The sequence below is a fragment of the Panthera tigris genome, chromosome B1 (genome assembly GCF_018350195.1).
Source record: "Panthera tigris isolate Pti1 chromosome B1, P.tigris_Pti1_mat1.1, whole genome shotgun sequence".
NCBI classification, from domain to species: domain Eukaryota; kingdom Metazoa; phylum Chordata; class Mammalia; order Carnivora; family Felidae; genus Panthera; species Panthera tigris.
This window is the reverse complement of record NC_056663.1, coordinates 35,993,626-36,020,908: the sequence shown is the minus strand read 5'-3', so window position 1 is coordinate 36,020,908 and position 27,283 is coordinate 35,993,626. Positions and strand designations below refer to the sequence as shown.

At 53.7% G+C, this 27,283-nt stretch overlaps 1 protein-coding gene across 4 annotated transcripts in view; it reads right to left on the bottom strand.

Annotated features, from left to right (window-relative positions):
- Positions 1 to 27,283, bottom strand: part of GFRA2 (GDNF family receptor alpha 2) — a 97,202-nt gene that overhangs the window by 60,520 nt on the left and 9,399 nt on the right. The window contains exons 2-4 of one of the 4 annotated variants that reach the window (XM_042983309.1): positions 23,983 to 24,068; positions 18,440 to 18,754; positions 12,766 to 12,849 (exon numbers count right to left, since the gene is read on the bottom strand). In XM_042983309.1, the coding sequence (XP_042839243.1) occupies positions 12,766 to 12,849; positions 18,440 to 18,754; positions 23,983 to 24,022 (439 nt within the window). In that variant the 5' untranslated portion in view covers positions 24,023 to 24,068. Of the gene's footprint in view, positions 1 to 12,765; positions 12,850 to 18,439; positions 18,755 to 20,651; positions 20,897 to 23,982; positions 24,561 to 27,283 lie in introns of those variants that run through there. The other 3 variants (XM_042983308.1, XM_042983306.1, XM_042983307.1) reach the window with 3 other exon arrangements.

The following is a 27,283-nucleotide window of genomic DNA, read 5'->3' as shown; positions in this document are numbered from 1 at the left end:
TATAAGACTCTGACGGCTGCAGGGAGTGAGAAACCTCCCATCCCACCTCGTTTGGAAACAGGCTAAAAGGAGTCTACCCTGGCCCCATGCAAACACAGCACGTATACACACAGAAACACGTTCATATATACAGGGGTCACAGCCACACTGGCTGCCTTCATGCACAGCCCCCAATTTCCTATCAACTGCCAGTCCGTCACACAGCTGTCAGTCAACAAATATTTTCAGATACTGACCACATGCTCTAGAAATCCAGCTGCGAACTGGAAAGACAGAGTCCCTTCCCTCCAGAGGCTTTCAGTCTAGTGAAAGACCAGTAATAAACATATAAATAGTAAGGTAATTTAAAGTGCTGATGGGGCACCTGGGTGGCTCAGTTGGTTGGGCATCCGACTTTGGCTCAGGTCATGATCTCACAGTTTGTGGGTTCAAGCCCCGCATCGGGCTCTGTGCTGACAGCTCAGAGCCTGGAGCTTGCTTCAGATTCTGTGTCTCCCTCTCTCTGTCCCTCCCCCACTTGCACTGTGTGTGTGTCTCTCTCTCACACAAATAAATAAACATTAAAAAAATTAAAAACAAAAATAAAGTGCTGATAAATGCCATGAAGAAAATACATAAGGAAATTCAGAAGAGAATGACTGGGGTCTGGAAGGGGCTGTCCTAGGAGGTAACATCCAAGTTGAGATAGAATGATGGGCAGGAGTAAAATGTGCAAAAAATCCAAAGTAAGAGAATCCCAAGCAAAAGGAAAAGCAGGTGCAAAGGTCCTGAGACAAGCATGACCTTGGTGTGTTCATAGGCAAAAGGAAACATAAAGTGGCTGGATCTTCCTTAATGAAGCAAAAGTGAAAGAAGAAGCCACAGGTGGTGGTCTAGGTAGAGTGGTAACTACAAAGATGTCAAAAACTGAGCCCATTCGGCAAATAACTTAGAGAGAAAACCAACAGGATGGGTCAGATGCTGAATAGGAAGAAAAAGAAATCCTGGAAAACTCTGAAGTTTTGGGCCAGAGCACCAGGTAGATGGTGGAATCACTTTGTGAAACAGGAAAGACCTAAAGGGCAGAAGGAGGGCAGAACTGAACACATAATTCTGTTTTCACTGAAGTTTGAGATGCCTACTAGATGTCCAAGTGGAGATACTGAAAAGGCAGAAGAATCAATGAGTCTGGATTGCAGAAGGTACATCTGAGCAAGAGGCATAAAATACCATGACTGACATGGAAGCTATTTAGTGTCATAAGACTAAATGAGGTTGCCTAGTTTGAGGGTGACAATAAAGAAGAGGAAAGGGGTCAGGACAAAGCCTTGGACATCATCATGTAGTGGACATTGGGAGGTGGTGGAAAGTCAGGAGACACTGGTGTCATGGAAGCCAAGACAAGAACTTCAAAGAAAAGGACAGTCAACTGAGTCCAAATAATTAGGGACATAAGGGTGAGCAGAGAGGCCATCAACAATGAGATGTCAACAAAACAAACTAAATAGGGATGGATGGAAGGCAGGAAAGGTGGGAGCTAAGGGGAGCCCATCTTCCCTGTTGGGCTATAGCCATCTGCACCATCACCTCCACACCCCTCAGCCTCATGAGGCCATCCACACCCAGCCACCACTCAAGATTCCCTGATTTTCCCAACACGGAGCACTCACTACATGTAAAGCACTGCTAAGAGAAATGAACCAAACCGGCAATGCTCCTGCCCTCCTGGAGCTTACATTCTAGTGGAAATGAAGAGATTATAATCAAGTAACAAATGGAAAATTACCCTTGGCCTGAGGCTCGCTCCACAGGCTTCACAGTGTCCCTGCTGGGGGCCAGGCTGGTGATTATGAGCAGGAACTCTGGCCCAACTGGGAGGCAGAGGACCTGGCAGGGGCAGGCAGCCTCTGGCAGTTGAGGCTCTGCACAACTATCAGAGCAAGCATGTGCAGACAGGTTATGTGACCTCTTTGAGCCTCATTTTCCTCACCTGCAAAATGAGGATAAAACACCCAGGCTGCCTACACACAGGACTATGCTAAAGATTAGACTGGATAATGTAGGTAAAAATGCCTCACACAGTTTCCAGTCCATGGCACATGCACCATAAATGCTTGTTTAAGAATGTGTTCCCCGGCTAGAAAGATCTTCCCCCACATCTCTGTTTGCACATAACCCTGCTAAAAGAAGTCCAACCCATGCACCTCTTGCCCCAGGCTCACACACGACACCCAAAAGATAGAAGGGTCCCCAGTCACTCACTGGTGAGCAAGAGGCAGACTTCAGAGCACCCTCTGCTCATCCAGAAGCCTAAGAGAGCACCACCTCCAGGATCTTCCTCTCAGCTGGGAGCGGTGGCCAGGAGCCCCATACCATCTGCATGAATGCATCTGCATACCGTCAGCTTCCCCAAGAGATGACCTTGCACTCCCAGCATGCCTCGCCTGCCAGTCCTCTGTCCTCACTCAAGGCCCAGGGACCCAGCGGGACCGCAACCTTCATTCCCCCCACCGCTCAGGGTGCCTCCCCCCGCCCCCCACCAAGTGGCAGTGCTAGTCCAGGCTCCCCACCTTATATCCTCAACCTTCTCTGGGACTCTCCCCTCACCTCCATCCCCACACAACACACAGCTACCCCAGCATCCTCCAGGGTCAGCTGTATTTTTGGAAGCAGACCAACACACCAAAAGTCAATTTGATGAATGGCAAATTCACTGAAAATCGATTCCAAAATCGATTGCTTTTTGAATATCATTTTATATGTTGTCAAATCTTAACCACTGTTGGTATGCTTTCTCCAATTCTTCAAAAGGCATATTAGGCTTAATTTTGTGTTTTAAGCAATTAAAAATTAAAATTTCATTATTTCACACTTTAAGGGACTTTTTCAGCCACTTTTGAGGGTTATACGTCTTTTTAAATGTAGTTTGGGTGGGTTTGTTTGTTTAATTAGGATTTTTACCATGCTCACACCAGTTCCCACAACAGCATATCAGCTTTAATTCTGTATTTATAACAATTAAAAGCCAAAATTGAGGCATTTCATATTGATGTGATTCACCTGTACCTTCATCAGCATTTTTTATTTTTGGTGAATGGATGCAGGATTGGAAGCACCAACCATAAGCTAAATTTTTTTAATGATTATGAAATAAACTCTTCTCACCATAAGAAGTCCTTCTTCACAAGAAATTCCAAAAGCCACCTACAGTTGCTGTTTTTACCTTGCTACCTCACATCCTCTTTTCCATCCTCTCCAAATCAAGCTTCCAACCCACAGCCCCACTAAGGACACTCCGGTCAAGGTCATTAGTGACCCCCATGCTGCCGAATGCCATGGTCATGTCTCGAAACATTCCTAACTTGAGCTCTTGGCTACATTTAGCATGTCTTACCCCTTCCTCTCTCCTGAGACCCGTGCTTTTCTTGGCTCCCCCTGGTACCCTTCGCACTGGCCTTCATCTCAGCCTCCTCTGCTAGCTCTTCGTCCTCTGCATTGGAGAGACCCCACCTACCTCCCCCTCGGTCCACACACTCTCACTAGGTGACCTCATGGGTCCAGAGCTTTAAACACCATCTATATGCTAACGACTCTCAATCTATATATCAACCCTAACCTCTCCTCAGAACTCCAGGCTTACATCCAACTGCCTACTTGGCATTTCCAGACAGAGGTCTAAAGGTCTGACTAGTATCTCCAGCCTACTGTGGCAGACAGAGAACTCTCCTCCCCCTTCCCCATCCTGACATATGGCAGTCCCATTGTTGTTCAAGCCTAAATTACCACAGTTGTCCTTAGCTCTGTGCCACCACAGATTCCAGATCATACACCCTACTGTCTTAGGACTCTGGCCAGTGCAACAGCCTCTAACTGCTCTCTGGCTCCCACCGCTGCCCATGCCCCTCCCTGCCCCATGATCCACTCTGCCACAGCGCAAGAGTAAGCTTTCAAAAGCATAACTCGGGGTGCCTGGGTGGCTCAGTCGGTTAAGCATCCGACTTCAGCTCAGGTCACGATCTCGCGGTCCGTGAGTTCGAGCCCCAAGTCAGGCTCTGGGCTGATGGCTCAGAGCCTGGAGCCTGCTTCCGATTCTGTGTCTCCCTCTCTCTCTGCCCCTCCCCCGTTCATGCTCTGTCTTTCTCTGTCTCAAAAATAAATAAACGTTAAAAAAAATTTTTTTTAAAAAAAGCATAACTCATACTGTGCTACTCAAGTGCCTAAAATCCTAGAAAGGTTTCTCATCACTCTTAAAATGAAATCCACAGTCCTTAACTTACCTGCAGCATCCCAGTGATCTGGCCCCTGCCTACCTAGGTGCCCAACCTCCCAAACCACCACCTCCACCTCACTCGCTGGGTCCCAGGCCCCACCCTCCCTCACAGTGTCCTGCCCTGGGGACCTTTCCCTAGATGTGCTCTCTGCCATTCCACAGACTTCCCATGGCTGGATCCTTCCAGGGAGTCAGACTTTGGCATTCCCAATCTGGATGACCCACCAGCCACCTCTGTCCTGTCCTCCTATTTAATCCTTGCATGCCATTCAGCACTTTCTGTTGTTACTGTTAATTTGTTTGTTGGCTTGTTTTCTGTTTTTCTCTGTCTCAGGCTAATCGAAATAAGCTCCAGAAGAGCAACAGTCTCCCTTGCCTTGTTTGTTCACTGACATTTCCCCAGCACCTAGAACAGGGCACAGCACCCAAGGGATTTTCCTGGAGTCTAAGAATGAATTCACATACACACTGCTTCTGCAGGAGGGGACAGAAGCATCCAGAAGATGACATAACCTCCACACTGTAGGAAGCCCCAAAATACACATACAGAGGTTTAGTCCACTAATTATTTTTGTTAATCACGTGAAGATAGCCTTCCCATCCTCTAATGTCCCTCTGTATTCACCCCTGCACCAGTGTTCTCAGGGCTTCCCTAGGAGGTAGAAAAGAGGGCTGAGGGCAGTGATTGTTCCCCTGACAGAAGGGCCACATCACCCCCTCCACTTTTTCATTCCCACTCAGGCACAACATACACACACACACACACACACACACACACACACACACCCCACCTCATACATACATACCACTCCATACAACCACACAAACACACACACCCCCACACACCTCACACACACATACCACCCCACATATGCATACACATACCAATTCATACACACATTCCACAAACACATAACATGCTCACAGTGCACATGCGCACACGCACGCACACACACACCTCCCTCCACACACTCTGACCCCAGTCAAACCTGTTCCTTTCTTTCAACAGCCTAGGGGTTAAAGGAGCGCATCAACAGATATGGTTGGAAGAGGCATTCCCAGGGCAGTTACCCAAAACCTGCCTTCCACCAGGATAAATCAGGTGAGTATAGTTCATGGCTAAGCCAGGAGCGTGCTCAGGGGGTGGAGAGGGAGACAGAACCTTGCAGAGCCATCTGAGAGCCTCTCAAGAGCAGAGACCCAGCCCAGAACCACCCCACATCCCCACTGCTGGCAGAGCCTGGCTTATATACCCAAGGGGAAACAAGTAGGTGCCCCTGGGAGATATTGTTTTAGAAGTACCAGAAAATGTCTTCACCCCAAAAGCCTCGTCCCAACCATGACATGTCAAATTTTACCATTACAAAGCGTTTCCTTGGGGTTAAACTTTGTTCTCTCCTGTTCTACTCATTCTTTCCTTCTTGCCTTCTTCTCATACCAATTTCTTCTTTGGACACAAAGACAATGAAACATGAAGTCACCAACACCCCGCTCACACCTTAGTACAAGCAAATCCTCCCACCCAATGACAGGACCCCGAGTCACCAGCACTGATAGGAGAGGGGAAGAAATGAAACACAAGGGGGAAACGCCTTGGCACCCCTTGATGGGGAGGCTGGCCTCCTCCCAGGTGCTCCCACCTGCTGCTCAGCATGGCCAGAGTCACTGCTCACCTGACCCCATCCACCTAGTCACCTCCCCTCTCCCTGTCCCCACAGTCCCTGTCTGCCCCGCCCCACACCAGCTCTCCCTGGCCACCAGATGAATTCTTCCTGAAAGGGAAGGTGTAAGAGGTGACAGAGCTGCAGCTAAAGCCCAATTTTCGTTGACACTCAGAGACTCTGACAGCTGTTAGAAGAAGAATGTGATTTTGAAATTTAAATAACACACTTCTGCATTCGGCTCAGGGAGACAACCTGAGGATAAGCAGTTTATCACCTAAGCCACTGTGCAGAGGGGCAGGGAGAGAGGCTGCCTGTTCCTTCAGTTCCTCCCCTGATATCCCCAAACCTCCCCTACTACCACCTCACAGGGGCTGCCTCAGAAGGGGGTTTCTGAGAGGCACCAGCCCACAGGCTGAGGCTGAGCCAGTAACGCCCTGGCTCACCCATCCCTGCTAAGCAACACGAAGGGAGGAGGGACTGGTGGCACGAAGGCTCAGGCCCCCCCTCAGAGGAGCAGGGGAAGGGAACAGGCCTCCCTAGGCACCCAGCAGAGCACTGAGGCAACCTTCACAGGGGACTGGCTCTGGAGCCCAGTACTAAGCCTCTCCCTCATCCAAGGGCAGCTCAGCCCCTCCCCAGGGACCCAGGCTCCCTAGCCAAGCAGTCATGCACAGCTCCATCCAGGAGAAGTCTGGGGCAGGAGTCCCAAGGGAAGAGACCCCAGAGAGGCCAATCTCCCATCTGCCACAAGGGTCTGTATTCACTGTTCTCAGAGCCCACCAGGCCCAGAAGATGTGTGGTTCCTTCATCATCCCAGGTGAGCCAGGCCTCCCTCTAGGCCATGACACTACCAAGAATGGCATTCCCAGGCCCCCATGTCTCCTCTTCCAAGACTTTCCTGACTTCCCCAGGATACTTGAACTCTCACGGCAGCACTTGGTCTACACTGCCACCAACAATAAGCCTCCTCATGGGTGTCTAAGTGGGTGTCTGCCTACCCCCGTAGACAGTGAGGACATGAGTCTGAGTCACTCTAAAGCAGTGTCTGACGCAGTATCAGGAACACAGAGAGCTCAATGTTTACTGAACAAAACATGTCGGTCCCCGCCCCATCTCTCCCATGAAGCACTTATGAGCAACCCGCCCTTCTGTAAACCTCAGATACTCCTAAGATGCAGCACACACAGGCCCCCTCAGACTTGCTTGGCCCTCTTCATCACCTTTCCTTGTCCGGTCTAACACCCCACACTAAGCCATTAGTTCCCTCCAGCCCTCAACAGTGCTGCCCTTGGCCACCATCTAAGGTGCCCCAGTACCACATGAGGAACCGTGCATGTGTCCCCACCAATCCTCGCCAGGCAGGCCCAGCCACTCCATCTTACAGGTCAGTAAATGAGGTCCAGAAAGGTCAAGTGACCCGCCCTGTGGTCTCCCAGCTGGTAGGGCAAGGCCAAGATTCAAATTAGGTCTAGCAGGCCCACCCACTAGTCTAGACCCACCCACTAGTCTATCCTCTATGGATATGTAGTAGGAGCACAGCACAGTGCTAGGCACCCCCAGACAGGCATGGATGCGTAGACACAGAGACCAACACCCACAATCACAACACGTCAGAGTGTGGTGGCATTCATCTGTCAGGGGCCACCCGCCAGGTTCTGGGCAGGAACAGGGTTCCCTCCACTCCTGAGCCCCCAAAAAAGGGCCACTGGAGCCTAAAACAAGAACATCCTTAGGCCTTTCCTGCCCCCATCCAAGCAAGACTGCCCACCCCAGAGGCTTACTGGCCAACTGAGGCAGACGCCGCCCACAGCTTCTTCCTCCAACCCACAAAAGGTCCCAGACCCAGATGTCTTGCCAGCCTCCACGTATCCCCATCCCTCCACAGTGTAGCTCAACAAGGCCAGGGTGGCTCAGCAGAAGCCCCCAGGTCCTACTTGCCCTGAAAATTGCCCAGTCACCTCCCACTCCAGCCCCCACCAAGCACTATCGTGGGTGGGAGGCAGCCTCGTGTCACCCAAAGGCTTGCAACCATTTCCCAAATGCAAGCTTCCAGGCCAGCCCTGCCATAGCCTGCCATATTACCCTTAGAGAAATCACTCCATAATAAGTTTTAAATATTGTAGTGCAATATGCCCCAGCTCTGGGTAAGGATTTACCTGCAGTATCTCATTTAGTCCCAACAAAAATTAGAAGGTAGGTGTTTCCATCAGCCCCTTGCTGTGTAAGAAGAAACCAGGGCTTAGAGGCACCTGCCTGAGGCAGACACTGCACAGGAGTGGGAGCAAGGACTTGAATCCCAATCCAGTCTGTCCCAGTTCTCATGGTCTCAGCTTCCTTTTCTGTCAGGGGAAGAGGTGGGCCTAGGTGATCTCTGAGTTCCTTTATAGCTACAGAAAAGACAGGTTTGCATAAATATGCTCCACACACATGCATCTGCTAAGGCCTGCATGGGATGGAGGCCCTGGAGGCCCCGTCCTTCACCAGGAATGCACAGCCTGTCCCTGAGGCAAGGCCCGTGACTGCGAGGGAAACCACTGCCTGGGCCTCCCAGACCCTTGCCCCTCACAGTGATGGCCTCCCTCCATGTGAACAGAGAGGTACCACTTCCCTCACTCTCCATGAAACCCTTCCACAACCTCTCTCTGCCTGAACGATCTCTCCTTCCCTTAAGAAGCTCTTCTTCTCTTCACCTGTTCCATCCTCTCCTGCAACCCCAGATGCTACCAGCTGGTATTCAGTATTCACAGGGTCATACCCAGGAATGGAGGGACTCTCAATTTCAGCTCCCCAAACCCCCTGTCCCCTACTAAACATCCTCAGCAAAGAGAGGATGACTAATTCTGTTACCCTACATCCATTCTCGGTGAATCCTCTGTATCAACACTGTTGGTAGGTATCACGTTCCCATTTTACAAACATAGGCACTACAGCTCAAAAAGGCCCAATGAGGCCCAAGATCACACTCCCCTAAGTGGCTAGGTTGGTGGGGCACCTGGGTGACTCAGTCAGTTGAGCATCTGACTCTTGATGTTGGCTCAGGTCAGAATCCCAGGGTCATGGGACCAAGCCCTGCGTCTGGCTCCATGCTCAGGATGGGGCCTGCTTAAGATTGTCTCTCTCTCCCTATCTGTCCCTCTCCCCCCCCCTTCCCCTCTCAAAATAAAAAAATTATAAGTGTTCAGGTCAAGATTCAAACCCTGGACTATCATTTCAAGGCCCACACTTTTTGTGCACTGGACTAACTCCCTAAACACTCCATTTTATGCTTGCAAGGGCAGCTGAATTGCTAGAAACAGGAAAAACCTCAGTTCTCCATGAGCACTCCCTTCCCACCTGGATGCCTCAAACATCACTGTGGCCATGGTTCGGGGCACAGCCAGACTGCTCTCCTCCTGGCCTTAGACTCAGGGCTATCGGGACACCAGTAATCCTACTCCCAGTCACTGACCCTAACCCTAAGCCTAGTCTTTGAACTAGGCAGATCAGAGGGGAGGTTTGCCTTTACCCCAGGGCCTCTGGCATCAGAGAGTGCTAGAGGAATCCTGGCAGCTTTTTTGCCAAGAGAATCCCAGCAGGACTTTCTAAAAACCAAACAGACAGAGGAGTCCAGAGTTAAAGAACACATGTTCCAGGAGGACCCAATGACAGGGGCCCAAATTCTTAGGCAGTAGATGTTAAGGATATAGTGGCAACTGAGCCCCAAAGATACAGGAGCACCCTTTTCTGAGTTCCTAGGGCCCTGACTGGGGGTATCATGGTGTAGAGAAGGGCCACAAAGACCCCATGCTCCCCACTCACAGCCTTTCCACACAGATGATGGAAGAGGCAATGCACAGTCAAATATGGGTGTATAGAAGTGGAGAAGGGCTCCATACAGTCCTACAGGGTGGCAGCCTTATCATCCTAAAGCGCCAGTGCAGATCTTGGGTCCCACAGGCCAGGCCTTCCCAGCTAGCAAGCCACAGGCAGGTGACATCTGTGCCCAGATACTGACCCTACGGGGCAGCCAGACAGGGGCCCATGTTCCCCTAAGCTCCAAGATGCTCTGCTCACCCTAGTATGCCAGGCAATAATGCCACTGTCTGTGTGCCTTGGTGGGAAAAAATTAGGGAGCCCTGCTCTAAGGTTAGGTCTTCCTTCTTCCAAAATGAAACATAAGGTCTGCAGCAGGGAAGTGACCTGCCCAAAGCCCCTCAGTTAATTTGGGTGAGAGAATGTAGTGGTACCCGGGCCTCCCAGCCCCCCATCCAGCCTTCCTTCTGCTGTGTGCCCCACCCTGGCCCACTTAGTTTCTCGATGGCCTGGCCAGGGCCCTCCACCCAGTTATGTGCCCAAGTTTCTCCGACAGGGCCACCCATGCACCATCTCTGCAGCTACTCTGGGTGGAGAGGGGTCAACAGGAGCAATGAGGGGGGAGCTGCCAAGACCTCGAAGGCACCCCTCCACTCTATGGGGAGTGGGCCCCAGAGCCCAGGGATCCAGGGTCATGTGGGACCCAGTTTCACCTGGGAAGTAGATAAAGAAAGCTGATTCAGTGAGCTGAAACCCAATCATTTCCTCATTTGTCTTGTCAATGTCCTTGTCCTGCAGAGTATCACGCCCATCGCATAAAGATTTTCTGCTAGAAAGATGTTTAGTGTGAGTCTGGGAAGCAGACCTCTGACCTTCATCCTTCAGGGCACAAGTCAAAACTATTTCTTTGTTGGAGATAAACCCAATGACTCCCACCCATGTAGTAGTGCTCAGCTGGCAGGGTGGGGAATGGTTACATCAGGGCTGCAAGGCATCCCTACTCCATCATCACCTGCTGATGATATTCTCAACCTGCACCTGAGCCCCAAAACTGTCTCAAAAGGAGTGGCCAAAGGTGGATTTCTATCCAAAACTAACCAGGATCAGCTCTGAAGTCTCCATTTCATTCACCACCACCCCCAACCACTGCCAGGGCCCAAGGGTATATCTAGATGGTCACCCTTTGGCCAGTGCCTCCTTTCTGATAGGGTTCCAGGATTTCTCCCACCAGGTATATAGGTATCTTCCCATCTCAATCCCTTAGAGCATGTATTCTCAATGGGAGCAGAGAGTATCACCCCCAACCGAGCAAAAATCGGTTCTTGGGCAGGCAAAAAAAAAAAAGCAGGTATTCCTTGGCACTTGCTATGGACCAAATTGTGCCCACCAAATTCATATGCTGAAGTCCTAACCTCCAATGTGACTATACCTGCAAACAGAGCTTTTAGGAGGTAATTAAGGTTAAATGAGGTCATAAAGGTGAGGTGGTAGAGCCATAATAGAACTGGTGTCCTCATAAGAAAAAGAAGAGCTTTCTCTCTCTCTCTCCCTCTCCCTCTCTCTCTCTCTCTCTCTCTCCCCCGCTCCCTCTTTCTTACCCTACCGGCACCCCACCCTGTGAGGACACAGTGAGAAGGTGGCCATCTGCAAGCCAGGAAAGGAGCTCTCACCAGAAACCAAACCCTGCCAGCCCTTGATCTTAAACTTCCAGCCTCCAGAACTATGAGATAATAAATTTCCGTTGTATAAGCTCCCCAGTCTATGGTATTTTGTTATGGCAGCCAAAGCAGACTAAGACAGTGTTTCTCTACAGAGAATTGCTTTTCTCCTTAGCGGGGCCATAATGGAAAAAGAAAGTTTGAGAAACACTCTCCTAGAGAATTCTTCATTTGAAAGGGTTTAGGGTCTTACAGGAAAGTCTTTCATTTCACAGTTTAGAGTGCTGCTTCTCTACAACACTAAAGTTGTGCCCCCAAGAGGCATTTGGCAATATCTGGAGACATTTTTGGTTGTCACAACTCAGCGGGCTGCTACTGGCATCCAAAGGGTAGAGGCAGGGACACTGCTAAATATCCTACAGTGCACAGGACAGCTCTTCCCACAGGAGAGAATTATCCAGGTCAAAATGTCAGTGGTGCTGCCATTGAGAATGGTTTAGAGCAAAAGAAACTTCAGGAGCCTTCACATTCTGCCACAAAACTTCCTAGAAACCTGAGGCCTGCAGCCTTGTCCTGTAACAGCCTGCCTGGCCACCTTTAAGCACCAGGGGTGGCTCCAGGAGGAGCTCACCCCCAGCCCCCACAGAGCAGTTCCCAAGACTGGAAGGCCCCCACCTACCAGTGCCTGAGCAGGGGCAGCTGCCCTGGGCCCACAGGTCTCCCAGAGGCCAGAAGGAACAGGCCAGGAAGAAAGAACCAACAAACTCATCGGACTCCTACCCAAGGACCATAGCAAGCAAAGCTAGAGCTTAACACAGTCCTTCTCACTTCCTGGGGGAGGCCAAGCACCAGAGAACCAGAGGCTTCATGGTGGAGTTCAAGAAGAAGACCCCTCGAGGAAGGAGAATCCCAGAGCAGAACCAATAATAGTGATACTACCGCCACCAACCACAGCTAATAGTTCCTATCCGGGACCCGTGCTGTGCTGCCCAGCAGCTCGCTGAGCACTTTACAACCATCGACTCATTTGTATATCATGACAATCCAAGGTAGGTATTGTTCCACTGCACAACTGAGGAAACTGAGGCACAGAAAAGTTGAGCAGCTTGACCAAAGTAGAATTCCAAAGTGGAAGAGTTGGGAATTAGAAAGAAGGACCCAGGAGGGCAAGACCAATAACAAACTAGGAGAGTGACACCAGGTTTCAGAGTCAAGACCTACTGCATGGTGGGCTCGTTCCACCACTCCACACACAACCTTGGGGGTGGCTGTTATGGTTTCCTCTTTTACAGATGAGGACCCGAAGCTCAGAAGCAGTAAGGGGCTCACCAGTGGAAGGCAGAGCCAACTGAAGGCCAGGGCACCTAGGAGGACTGGGAGGCCCCAGCAAGAGCCCACTTACCTGAGAAGATTGAAGCAAGCCTGAAGATATCCGAGAGGCGGGAGGTCACCGGCTCATAGGGTGAGGCTTCATAGAACTCCTCACCTGGAAGAGAGAACCAGTGTCAGGCACAGGCCCACCCTTCCTACAGGACTAGATGAGAGCAAGTTATGAATGAAACGGTGAGCATTTCACACAGGTAAGTTCTTTCTCACCAATTAGAGAAGTCCCCACAGCAGGTCAGTACTGCCAATACTCTCCTCTACTGACCTCCCTGCATGTCCAGCCCTTTCTAAGGCCTTCCAAATGCTTCTTGAAAGAAGGCACTGGGGAGGTGCCCATGGAAGGTCAGGTATAAATCACAGGATTTGAAGCCAAAGTCCCTCCAAAGTCATTCAGTGCAACTTCCTCATTTCACAAGCGAGGACCCTGAGGTGGGCCAGGGAGGTGAAGCAACCTGACTGAGATCACACAGCTACTCACAGCAGAGCTAGACTAGACTCTGGTCCCCTGACCCTCACACCAGCATTGTCTCTCGTCACACTAGGTTGGCTCTGCCCAGGCCACGTAAGGGCAGAGAACTTCCTCTTTGCTTCCCATCATGTCACCATGATAGGGCTGAAGGTCTTCTCAGTGGAATCCTGATCCCCAGCTTGTCTGACTGATTCCCTGCCACCTGATGGCTTCTCAGACTTCTCCTCGAGGCTTCTGGGTGCATCAGAGATTCAGTGAATGGAAAAGCAAGCGAGTGACAGGAGATAAATGGCATAGGGATGCCCTGGAGACCCACTGCCTCCTCATGGGGACTCCCGCCCTTTGCCAAAACCTCAGCAGGAGAGGAAATATCCTCTTGAGACTTTACTGTGAGGAGAAATCAATGGGTAATCACTCAGACTGCGTGTTTGTGTTGAAGGGGCGGGGGACACAGGTGATGACCCACAGCTTCACACATTGATTTCCTATCCACCCAGGGCCCAGCACCTAAAGAAGAGTACATGTGGGGTGGTATCCATGGGGGCCACCTGCAGGAAGGTGCCAGCCATCCAGAAGAGGGGCTTGGAATCTGCCTGTTAGGGACGCATTCAGCCAGGCCCACGAGGTCACCCAGAGTCTAGCACTCCAGGCTTGTCCAGCCCTCTGCTGGTTCACAGAGAAAGGCATCTGTCTGCTATATCTGGCAGACCCCCCAAAAATGGTACAGATTCCCCAGATGTTCATTCTCTCCCTGGAGAAATGTCCTCCACCCTTCACTTTACCCTATACCCTCATGCTCTGCAACACCCAGCAAATGCGTTACACACAATGGGTGCCCAAGTGGTCTCTTACTATCCAAAGGTTATTCTTTCAGGCCAGTCCCAATCCCACCTTCCCCCTGGACTGTCACAGGGCTGTACCATCTCAGCAAACTCCACTCTACCCACAGACACTGGAGAAACTCCCGGTGGTGGGGTTACCAGCCATTGCTATTTGTTAGGGCCAAATAATACAAGAGCTTTTTGTAATAAAAATGATGTTACACTAAGCCTTCTATGTACCAGCACCATTGAAAGTGCTTTAGGTGTACTAACTCATTTAATTCTCTTGTCTATGAGATAGGCACTACCCTTTGTTTTATTGATAAAGAACTGGGGTACAGAGACGTTAAGAAACTGGCCCAAGGTCACACAGCTGGTAAGTGCCAGGTTACAAACCCAGGCAGCTGACTCCAGAGTCCAAGTACTGAAACATTATGAATACTGTCTCCAAAAGTAAAAGTGTTATTGAACCAAACTGTTCTTACACAAGTAGTGCTGCTGTTTAACTTTTTAGAATCAGTCTTATGCCAGCCAGACTGCTCCCCCAGACCAGGTCCTTCCCTCCCTTATCTGGCAAAGCTAGGCCCGCGGGTATGGATCAGCTAGTATGACTGACTGGGGGCGGGATGGGCGGGGGTGGAATCTCTTGGGGAAAACAGCTTCTTCTAGGACTGGCTGGAAAAGGTCCATCCTATTCAAGTCAACCTATGCTGCCTGTTCCTGTGGCAGAATTCACCAGTGGGAAATCAGAGACCTGGCCACACGGGCATCCTGGCAACCAGATTAAACTAGATCTAGGATGTCACATTCCTGGGCCATGACCTGGGAGAGGCCTTTGCTCTTCACATCTGAAGGAGCAGAATGACCTCAAACTTTAGTGCCACTTTTGGAGAAGTCAAGAAGTGGTCTCAAATCCCCCATGCAGCCAACCAACAGTGACAGTGCCACCATGTAAGATACTGGTGGTTGTGGTGGTGTGACAGAAGGGGAAGATGAGCCTGAGACCACAGGATCTCTCCAGGGCAGCTGGAAAGGGGCCTGGATAAGGAGTCCGGGGGGCCCTGGTCCCACCAGCCCCCCTCCCTGCACCTCAGCTTCCCCACCAAAGTGGGAGTGGGATGGAATGATCTCTAGGTCTTTGCAGTTGGGACCATCTAGGACCTGAGCAGAGGCCACAGTCCTGCCACCGCCAGCTCTGTCCACTGCTAAGGACCTCAGACTAGGCACAGCTCAGCCTCAGGTGGAGGGAGAAGAGAGGAATCGCACCCACCAGCCAGGGCCAAGGAGAAGCCACAATCAAAGTCCAAACCCGCACAGATCTCTCCACTCCACAATCCCCCACCCTGCCCCAGGCCCAAGCCAGGTTATTAACTGTTATTAAAGAATAGGGAGGAAGTGCTTACAGCCTCCCCCAGGGAGACCACTCATCCCACACCATGAATAATTAACCCTCAGGTGGATCCTGTCACTCACAGGAACATTACCTGCTGTTAAAAGGCCTCTCAGCTTTCCCTGGCCAACCCTGGGCAGAAAATACCTCTGACTCCTAAGAGCCAGGAATGGGGGCAGGGTAGGTTTTGAGGAAGGAGAAAAGCAGGGAGTCTACTTCTCTAGAGTTGGCCCAGGGGAGGGGTCTCCTAGCCTGTATGCTTGCCAGCACAGGGACCATGGCTGAATCTGTGTTCTCACCTTCTGAAGCACACAGTCGGGGCTACACAGACGTTTGCCTGGTAAGGGAACCAACAAGCCAGCTCACGCCTCTCCAGGCTGACATTCCTGGGTTGAAAGGGCCTTGAAGACCACATGGCAGGATGCAGCATAAATGCACAGAACGCACACTGCTATCATCCAAATGCCTCACTGCCTGGCTGCAATCAGGAAGGTTCTTGGTGTTCTGACACGGTGATGCCAGAGGGAGCCATTCCGGTGGCCCTCAGGTGGCCCACCTGGCTCTTCCAGCTGGCAGTTCTGTCCCCTCCCCAGTGCATCCGTCCTGCAAGCCCTCAACAAGCCCATCCTGCAAGCCCTCAACAAGCCCACCCACAAGTGCCACCCAGCCTCCCTTGGGTTGAGACTGAAGACCATGGGAAAGAAAACAAGAAACTAAACAAGCCAGCTGTTGAATTAGGAACCTCAGTTTTCACGCACTACAGAGGCATCCTCCGGGTGAAGACCGCTCCTTGCCTTGCAGAGAATAAACATCACGCGCTTTGTGGCAGTGTTTCCCTCTCTGCTCACTTCTAGTTCTAGGACTCGAAGCTACTAGGAACAGGAGACCTACACATGAGGAATTACTTTGCTATTAATGGTGGTAACACTGTTCATAATTACATGCCCAGTTTACTTCCAAATTCAAGGCGGATTGGAACCATCTTGGCCACTGGTCAGGAATCCCTCATTCTCCAGCCTCACACCAGATCCCAGTTTCCTCCTTCCCTCCAGCACCCTGCTCCTCCATCCGAGGCTAATCAAGGGCACTGTTCCACAGTGCAGCCCTCTCTCTTCACCTCAACATCCCTATCACTCCCAGTCTACCTTAGAATTCAAGCTGCTCCACCCTCTCACCTCTTACAAAAGAAGTCATCCTTTGTTCTCCTCTCCTCTTCACACCAAAGTTCTAGAAGACATCCACAGTCACCACTCCCAGCCCCCAGCTCCCATTCACTCCCCAACCAGGCTTCTGCTCCCAGCAACCACCTACAATGCTCACCCCAAAGGCATGAGGGACATGTCCTAGAGACTGTGGACCCTCTCTCCTCCCCAGGTTTCCTGATGTACCTCCCACCTCTCTCCCAACACCTCCCCCCAACCTCTGCAGGTCCCTCTCCCTCCCCTGCTGGCACATCTTTAAATGCTGGGAGTCCTGAGGGCTCTGTCCCTGCCCTCCTCTCAGTGTGTGCACACCCACTCCCATGGCCCCAGTCACACCTACAGGCTAATGGTGGCTCCTCAATCTCCATGTCCAGCGCCACTTCCCCACCTGGGCTCCAGCTGTGTGCAGGGCATGGCCAGTGAAAGCCATGTGCCCCAAAATAAAGGAATCATCTCCCTGCTCTCCCCCCTTGGCTGCTTCTTATGAACCAACCCAGTTGCCCAAAAGAGAAAACTGCCCTCCTCGAGTCCTCTCTCTTCACCAAGACCTGTTGATTCCACCTCCTAAATAGCTCTTGAACCCTCCTCCCTCTTTCCTGCCACTGTCCTTGGCCAGCTGGCCAAGCTGCTGCCTGCCAGGTCCCACATCCCTCCCCTCTCCTCACCCCATCCCCACTTCCAACCCCCCACCTTACTACACTGAGTCACTTGCAGACCGGCAACTCCCTTCTAGGAGTCTTTGCCCAAGCTCCCCTCCACCTCCCACACTCTCCCCACATTCCTCCCTCCCCCCCACCGCGTAACTGCAGCTCACTCCTTAGTCTCAGATCAGAGGCTGCCTCTTCCAGGAAGACTCTGTAGATTTCATAAGAGGCTGCCTTGGGCTACCACAGCACCAGTGCTTTCTGACAGCACTCACACCACCAAGTGACAGAAAGCCCCTCACTTATCCACATCCCCCCACAAACTCTGAGCTCCAAGAAGCCAGAGGCTACCCCAGCTTGTTCTCCACTGTTCCCACAGGCCTGGCAGATGAGAACCTCTCAATAAACAGCTGTTGAATCAAGAAATGAACGTCTAACCAAGGTGGCCAATCCCCCTGCACTGTACACAAATCCCCCACACTGTAGTCTGGAGGGGAGGATGGGGGTGTGTGGAGTGGGTTGTTAGGGGAGGGAGCTGGTAAGGTGCCACCTTGGGACCTGAAGCGGCCTGCTGCCCACACACTGCCCCAAGCCCTATAGAAGGTGCCTAGGCCAGCCCTGCAGTCAGGAAGCCACCTGAAGAGCAGGTGTCCTGGCAGCAGGAAGAACAGAAATGGGACTGCCCTTCGCTGAGCGCCCAGGGCTTCGGGGAGTCCCAGGGACTGGTTTGCTTGGAAGCACAGCTCTGCATGCACAGGACCCACCCTCCCTTCTCCATCTGCCTGGGTACCCCAGCCTCCCCTTCTCTGTTACCACTTCACTCGTCCATCAGTCCATCCATCCTCTCCCGACCCTACTCTCTCCTTTCTCCAGCCTCGTTCTTCTCCCACCACCTGGCCCTGTCTCCTTCCCAGCTGTCACTCTCCCTCCTCCTCCATGTCTCCAGGCTGACTCCGACAACCCCTACTTCCTGTGTTCTAGGCCCCCGTGGCAGGGGGGCGACAGAGAGTTCGCCAGTTCCCTCCACTACCAAGTCCTACCCTGAACCTGCCCCACCTCCCCGCCCTCCGCCCTGCGCAGCCCTCCCCACCACCCCCATCCCACCGCATCCCTCCACCCCACCCCCACCCCCTCCCACCCCCCGCCAGGCCCGGCTGGGCTTACCCTCGGTCAGCCCCAGGTGGATACTCCAGTAGATCTGCAAGCACTGCAGCTCCCTCTTCATGCCCCGCTTGCAGCGGCAGTCGTAGAGAGGGCTCTCCTGCAGGACCTCCAGGGCCGCCTGGCACTCCTTGTTGGCCAGCATGGTGTTGCGGTCCCGGCCCGCCAGGCACTGCCGCAGCGTGCGGTAGCGGGAGCTGCAGTTGGATTCCGCGGCGCACAGCTCATTGGCCCGGACGCAGTCCACTGGGGGGCGCCAGCCGTGGAGCTCGGGGCCCTGCAGGGAGGAAGGGCTGGCCAAAGAGCGGAGGGTCTCGTCTGGGTGGTGGGGAGGGAAGACAAGCATGAATGAGGGCCGCCGTCATCTCTGACCCAAGATGCAGGCCTGGGGGTTTGCGCCCTTCTGGGAAACTCCACACCCATTTTACTCCAAAGCACACCAAGGCCACCACAGAGCCGGTCAGAGGAAGAGCTGTGAAAGGACTCCAAGACACCAACACCCCTCCTCAAACCAGAAGGAGAATTCGAGCTGTCATTCTGCCCTGGTTCTACCAGATTCCCTTCCGATTCCACCCTGTCACCCCACAGCCCTGGGCCCAGGAGCAGAGCACAGGAAAGCCAGAAGATCCTTCGGAGAGACCACAGACCCTGTAAAAGACGAGGAGGCCAGAGAAGAAGGTCACAGCCTCAGCAGAGAGCTGGGGGCTGCAGGACCCGCTTGAGCATGCCGAGGGGGACCGTCACTTTCCTGCTGCCCAAACCTCCATCAACCTCAGTTCCAGCCAGAGGTCCAGCCAACATGCTGGGCTAAGCCAGGAAAGCAGCAGAATATTATTTAACTTTCCTAGTCTTTTAGGACTTTAGAGACACAGTGTCCGGCCCCCACATTTTACCATGGGGTTGGGGGGGTGGGGGGACTGAGACCTAAAGAAGGGAGATGATAACTCAAGGTCACACACAGGCCGAAAAGATCCCTCAGACTCCTAACCTGTCCATTCTAAGTTCCCAGACCCTAAGAGAAGACCCCAAGAGACAAGCCTGAGCCTGTGGCCTGAGGCAAGGCATGCCTGGAAGGGAGCAGCTACCCCTCCCCGGCCCAACCCTCCACATCTTCCAGTCCAACTGCACACTGGCTAGAGAGCTGAAAACAGGATTTCTGTAGACAAGCTTTACCCCAGCCCCACTGACAGAAAGTGCTGCAGGCAAGCCTGACAAGCAACTCGATTTCCTGTGTGTGTGTGTGTGTGTGTGTGTGTGTGTGTGTCCGGACGGGCCTTTTCCATGTCTCTCTCTCACACACTTCTCTCTCTGACTTCCTCCTAAGGTCTATTTCTCCATCACCCTTGCTCTTTGAATAGCTCTGTGCTCTTGTTCACTCTCTCTCTATAGCATCTACTATTTTCTTCTCTTTCTTCCCTCTCTTTCCACCCTCCCCTGAAACCCTGTCCCCCTCTGTCTCTCCTTTTTTTTTTTTCTTTCCAAAAGCCAAATAATAAGCCAATTACAAAAGAGAAAGAGCTTCCCTCCTCAGACCCTGGCCTTGCACATGGAGCCTCACCTCTCCAAAAGTGAACAAGCAGAATTCAGCCACCTTTCTTACCCATCACCCTCAGAGCATCTAAACCCACAGGCCTCTGAAGGAAGGGGCTCAGGGAAAAAGATTCAGAAGTGAAGGGTAGGGAAGGGCTCACTTGGTCCTGTCAAAATCAAGCTCCCAAAATGGTTTCCTCTAGACACAGATATTTCCCTGGTCTCCCTGTCCTCTCCAAGCCCCTCACTCCAGATTCTGCCCCAGAAAAAGCTCTTCTGTGCACCAGAGCCAAGACTGCCTTTTCCGAGACCCAGGAGTGATCTGGGAGGCCTCCTCCATTCCATCCAGCCCAAAACATTGTAAGATCCTAGGCCAGAAGTCCCCTCCTCAGAATCCCCCACACACACCCTACCCCATTCCCTATCCAGAACAGCCACTTCTCATTCCTTCCCCCAGAAGGCCCTGCTCACAGTGGGGGGGGGGGGGGGGGGGGGGGGGGGGGTGCTACCGCAGGAAGAGAGCGACACCTAGAGGCTCACTGCACCACGAGCCTGTCACTCCCTACAGCTGCAGAGGGAAAAGGAATCTGCTGCTGGAAGGGAGGACACCCACCCACAAGAAAAGGAAGTAAAGGAGGAAGGGGTAGGCCAGAGCAAAAGATAATACCTCTCCCATTGACCATACCTCTGCCCCAGGACAGGAAGAGCTGAAGGCTGTGGCCAGGCTGAGACAAGACCGGAGAAGAAGCCAGCATGGAGTGGGGGCATCTGCCCAGGCACTGGCTGGAGAGGTGTCCTCCACCCAAGCAGAGGCAGCAGCTTTATTTCCTGGCTTCAGCAAATTCCTAGGTCCCTGAGCAAGACTCAGTGCATGTGGGCCACCCACAACCAGCTGAGCTGACCCAGCCTCACTTGCACCTGCTGCCCCCACCCAGCCAGCCAGCCTGCCTGCTCAAGAATAACCCAGCCCTGGGACTTCCACTGACTTCACCCCAACATCCCAGCAGCTTTCTCCCTTCCTATCTTGACTGAGCCTGAGGATGCACTGTCGGAGACAGACTGAGAAAGGAGCATTGTGGGCAGGTTTAAAGGTCAGGACATTGGCCTAGGGGACTGGGGCAATAAAGGCACTTACCCTGCATGCCCGGCAGGTGGGGCCCGGAGCCCCATGGAACAATCCTCACAGAATCCTGGGCTCCTGTGCCAAAAGCAAGGGCTTCCCCCATCCTGCCAGCGGGCACATGTGACTGGGGCAGGAAGATGCTCTGCAGAGAGCCAGTGAATCCTCTCCCCAAACTCTCTGACTGCACCTATCCCTGGCTCTTCTAGTTGGCGTCACGACCCCCAGAACCAATCAAGCCCAGCAAGAGAAAGAAATAGCAACTGAGAGCCTTGGGCCAGGAATTCCAAAAGAGTAAAGGTCAGAGGGTACCCTGGAGATGCTCCCAAGTTCTAGGTCAGGGAAAAAACTCAGATCCATCAAGAAAAGACATGTGGAACAGCTTCTAGAGACAAGGGGGACCGAGAGACTACGTGGAGCTGTACTGAACATCTTGGCAACAGTCAGAATGCTCATTCTCCCCCCTGGGCATGTCAACACTGGAGGTCAGGATGACTGGCCAGAAAGGCCTCTCCACCCCAAGACCTCACTCAGAACCTTGGGGGGTGCTCACTGAAGACCTGTGCTCCTGGGAACATGCTTCACCGTGCCTCTCACACACTGAAACTGCCTACCCAGTCTCAGGCTCCACAAAACCTCTCCTCCAAGTGGAATTTCCAACCAACTCCCAACAGTAGGATCCTTGCCAGGAAAGTGGCCCTGAGGCTGAAGTTTCCTTAATAACAACGTATCCCTTCCTCCTTGGTGGGCCTAACCCACAGCCTTCCAATATCCTGTGGTCACTCAGTTAACCCCTCCCCTGCCCTGGCTTTGGAAAGGGGCATCTCAAGGGAAGGGCTTTGACCAAAAGGGCTGCTGACCCCCTGCTCTTACTCCTCCTCTCACCACTCAGCCCCCAGGGTCCATCTCTGACACACGCAAACACACACACACACACACACACACACACACACACAAACACACACACGCATGCATGCATGCATGCTCTCATACACCTATATCATGAGAACAAAGTCAACTCCTCAGCCCTCTCAGCTGAAAAAAGCCTGCCTGCAACATGGTGTTCTGTGCCGAGACAGCACTAAGGGGCCCATATTGCTGTTTTCTATCCCAGGACATTAGAAGCCCCCTCTGGGGTGTACACAGCTCAGCAGCGCACAATCTGGTTGCTTTTCCTGAAATATAATTTTATTTTCTTCTTGGCCCTGCTCATTCTTGATCCCAAAAAGCTGGATTTTCAGACCAGCAGTGGGAGAAAAGGTCAGGTTTTATAACAACCCCTTTGGAATGAGAGTCCACTTGCAGTGGGTAGCCAGGAAGGGCTGCAGGATCACAATGGGCCTGGAGTACCTCTCCAGCTCCTTCCCACACCCTCTTCTACCCAAGAGAGGAGCTGCCTCAGACTTAGGAAGGCAGGACCTCCAAGGCCATACCCTAGAGCAGGGCCAAGCCCCCTAGGAAGTTTCTGGGAAGGGGCAAAGGATGGGGGTGGACAAAGGGTCCAGTGCCCAACCAATATTGACTCAAATCCCCTGTTCAAGTCAAGAGAGCACTTATTAGACCATCCAAATCTTTCCAGGATAGGCACCTACCTCCTCAGGCCTTCCCCTCTCCCCTCCACCAGGAGGCAAAGGGTACACTCTGGACCCAGCCTGGCAGCCTGGCTCACCACTGGCTAATCGCAGGCCAGGATGGTGGGAAGAGCATCCACACTGAAGCAGATGTGTGCTCCCTCAACACATGCATTCCCCAGCTCCCTCTCTGGAGCACCTTCTCCAGAGCAGCAGCCTTGCCTGGGACTCCAGGTCTGCCCAGGGCCTCAGAAACGCCTTCTCCCTCACCTCCACTCCCAGAATGCTCTCTCTGAACCTATTTCCCAAGCAACTGAGATTTCACATAGCACAAAAGGGGGTGAGAGGTTGGGAATTCTGGGTGGGAAAGAGACTGCCCAAGGTTCGGGGGCACCAGGCAGCCCCTCCTCCCTGCCCTTGGAGGAGGGGGCTTACAGAATGGGCACTGGTCTTTGTTCGGATCTCTTTCTTCCAACATCCCTCTCTTTCTTCATCCAAGGAAGCAAACTTTGACCTCCCTCCTCTTCCTACAAACTACAGGGTGCCCCCGCGGCCAGAGGTGGTGAAGGATAGGCAGTGAATGGTTGCTCCAAACCCTCCACTCCGGCCCAGGTATCTGGCTTGGGTCTGGGCTACAGGAAGGGCAAAGGGTGGGGAGAAACTTGAAAAGTGTTCCAGGGAGCGGGGCCACTGGAAAGGATTTCCGGGTGCGGGAAGCGGGATGCACTTTCCAGAGGTTGATTGGCAGGTGAGGGGATGGCTGCCATCGCTGCCCCCACACACGTCCAAGCAGGAGCTCCTGGAGAAACCCATGCTGTCCGCCCGAGTCGATCCGGGAGCCGACAAGAAAGATGGAACTGGCATGATTTTTCTCTCCGCGACACTGTGCCTCTCCCCACCCACCTTCCTCTCTTCCAAATCAAGAGTTGCAATTCTTTCTCAAGTTGCCGCAATTTGAATCCATTATTTTGGGAGAAATGAATGCTAGTAGCATTGTGTGCGAGTAAGCGAGTGTGCCTGTGTGTGAGTGCGTATGTGCGGGGATGGTTAGGGTGTTCCACGTCTCCTTCCCAAGCCCCTTCGTAACCAGCCAGCAGCGGTTCGCGTCCCTCCGCCCGCATCCTCGCCGCCCGGCCCCGCTCGGTTCGGCAGCGCTGGGGCCCGGCTCGCTCCGCGGCGCGCTCTCCCCGCCGGTCTCCAGCCCGCGCCCCGCTCGCCCGCCGCGTTCCCGGCTTCTTGCCGGCGCCCGAACGCGCGGCCCCGCGCGGCCCCCCAGGCTCCCGCGGACAAACGGCCCTCCTCCGTCCCCGCCCGCAGGTACTCACCTAAAAAGAAGAGGAGGCAGAAGACGTTTGCCAAGATCATGTTAAATAAATCCCACAGTTTTTTGTGTTTTTTTTTTTCTTTCTCCCTTGGGTAAAAAAAAAATAATAACAACAACAATAATAATAGCCAAGCAGTGATAATCAGCCCCAAATCCAATGCGGAGATCCCAAGCTAGTCCACCCGATGAAGATCCCGAGTCCTGCGATTCTCGCCTCTGGGGTGGGGGGTAAGGAGGGCGGTGGGCTGCCTCTCGACGCCCTTCTTGCCCACTAAAATGAAATATACACGTATGTGAGGATATATCTGCTTTACAAGCCGAGAGCCCGGTCGTCGCTCTGTCCTCCCCTCCGCTGCTCCGGGAAGGCGCGAGTCTCCGCGGGTCCAATTCCCCTGCGCTTCCCAGGAGCGGACTGGGGAGGTGGGGGAGAGGCGATTTGAGAGTGAAGGGCTGGAAGGAAGCAGCAAGGGTGGGGGTCAGAATAAAATGCAAATAGAGAAATCCACCGACGGGTGTTAGCGCCAAGGAACAATCCGGTGGGAGCTTCGAGGACGAGAGCCCGGAGTCGCTTCTTTCGCACCAAGACGAAGAAAAGATTCAAACAAAAAAAAAATCTTCTCCCGCTAACCCTTGCTCGTCTCACTTTTTTCTAATGGAATTCCAGTGACCGTGTGTATCTGCGTGCGTGTGTCTTTCTCTCGTCTCCCTCCCTCTCCTCTCCCTGGCTCTCGCTCTTTGCTCTCGCTCTCTCCAGCTCTCCCTCGCTCTCCTCCCTCCCTCCCCCTTCTCCCTCTCTCCCTGCTCCTCCCTCCGCCCGCCCCCCCTTCCCCCTTCGCGGCTCCCTCGCCGCGGCTCTCGCGCCCGCGCCCCTCTTCTCCGCCCGGGGCTCGGCGCTCGGGCTCCCAGGCGGCTGGCGGCGCGGGGAGCGGGAGCGCGGCGGAGAAGCGACACTCTGCAGCGGCGGTGGCGACACGGCGGTGGCGGTGGCGGTGGCGCCGGGGAACGCTGGACGAGAGGAGAGCTCCGCCGCTGACTCCCTCTGCTCTGGCGCCCGCCCTTCTCGGGACTGACCTGATGCCTTGGCCGGAAACTGACCCGCTAGCGGGGCTACGGCTCAAGCCCACCAAAGGCTCCGCACCCTTCCCCTCCCCCGCCGCCCCACCAGACCTCCCCCTGCGGCGGGCGGGTTGCGCCCTCCAACCCCCACTGCCCGTGCCCCCGCCGCCTCGGCCCACGGGTCCTGGAGGCCTGGGGAGGCTCAGCTGAGGCCGGAGGGCGTGGGGAGTCCCGGACATCCCAGCTATCCCGGGGTGTGGGGGAGGGGCGCTCGAAAACCCCCCAGGCCTGGTGGCCAGGGTCTGAGGAGGGGCTCCACCCTCCTCAAGCGGAAGCGTCCTTGGACCCTGGAGTCCAAGCAGAGTGTCTCCCCGAAGGTGCTAGAGAAAAGAAAGACCCCCTCCAGCGCCAGCCCCCAGCGTCCCCGCGCAGCCTGCCTGCCCAGGTCCAGCCCCGAACACGCATACACCTGTGCTCTCCACGCGGGGCTCGAGAACTTTCCCTACACACCCCCGGCGCCCCGCATGCCCCGGCGTTGCAGCCCTTCGAGACTCCCCTTCCCCAATGGTCTCTCCTCCCCTGGTGCGGGAGGAAGGCCGTGGTGCCTGAGCGCCCTAACCGCCTCCTAGAACAGCGGACCTGCCCGAACCGCACCAGAGGGATCGGTCCGGGGCTGGAACCCCACCCCGGGGGGCGCTCCGGAGACCGACCCGGCCCAGGGCTCCGTGCCAAGCTTGGCGGCCCGCGCTCGGCGACGGGCTGGGCTCCGAGAGCTCTCCTGAGGCAACCGGCAGCTCCTCGCTTCGGAGGCACCGGGAGGGGTCCCCTCCCCCAGCCGAGAAGGGGGCGATTGATCCATCTGTCGATGGGCCGGGCTCACCGGCGTGTTTTAGTCACGGAATTTACAGTAAACGCCCAGAGGCACCAAAAAGGAAGCGTCTGGCTGGGAAAGGGCTGAAGGAGAGGTGAGGTTGCTGGCACGTTCCGGCAAGAGGGGGCGAGGCGGCGGGGCGGTGGACACGCGGGGGACACGCCCACGCACGCCAGGCACCCCAGTTTCACTCTTCCTCCTGACACATCCTCAGCAACGTTCGAGCTGCCTGCGTCCCTCGGCTTTGGTGCACACATTCCTACATTCGGCGCGCACCCCGGGTGCTGGGGTGGGGTACACCCAGTGCCTCGTAAACTTTCGGCGCTACTCAAAACCGGATCTAAGGTGTATTTGGTGGTGTCTTTTACCATGCATGTTTAAATGAACAAGTCTCTAGAAAAGAGTAAACGCTAGAAATCGACCTGGGCTCGAAAGGAAGGGTCACTCAAAAAACCATCAGCCTTCGCTAGTGGAAGAGCTAGAGGGAGCAACTTCCATCTTGCGGATTTAGGCGGGAACACAGATCCCCAGCCTTGGAAGCACAGCGCGCGGGTCTTCTTCGAATACCTCTCTCCTTTTGCTGATATTGGGGCGTCGGCGGGAGCCCTAGCCCCTCCCCCTGCCCTCCACTGAATGATGCCCTATGGAGGTGCGGCCGAACCCAAGGAGTGGGAGACGGGGTCCAAGAATGCTTGGGGTAAGAGCTGGGGAAAGCCTCCTCAGGGCAGACCTCCCTGCCTTTCCTCTGGGCCTCTCTGTTCTAGGAAAAGACTTCACAACCGACAAGACCTCCCTGCCTCGTTTCCAGAATTCGGGGACTTACGGAAGCAGCTTCGGAAAAGTATAGATGAAAGGGTAACAAGCCCATAGGGCTTATGCTGCTGGGGAGTCTGGGGAGACTGGAGGCCAGAGGCTAGGAGGCTCCCGCAAATAAAATTTCTCCCTCCCCTGCCCCACTTCAGGGACTTCTGGTAGCCCAAATTCCCTCCACCATCCCCACGCTCTGGTATCCCATGCAGCTTTTCCCTCTTCCAAGGGCTAACTCTACTCCCAGCTCCCAAATCAACACATCGCTCTTTCTCCTCTAAAACTTTAACTGTCTTTTAACCCTGGCTAGACATAAGGACAACTCTCTGGGGGTGCCCGGGAGGCTCAGGCAGTTATGCTTAGGACTTCAGCTCAGGTCATGATCTCACAACTCCTGGGTTGTGACAGCTGTGCTGAAAGCTCAGAGCCTGAAGCCTGCTTATTCTGTGTCTCCCTCTCTCTCCTCCCCTCCACCATTCGTGCTCGCTCGCTCTCTCTCTCTCTCTCTCTCAAAAATAAATAAACATATATGGAAGGACAACTTTCTGAAACACATGTGGGAGCTTTG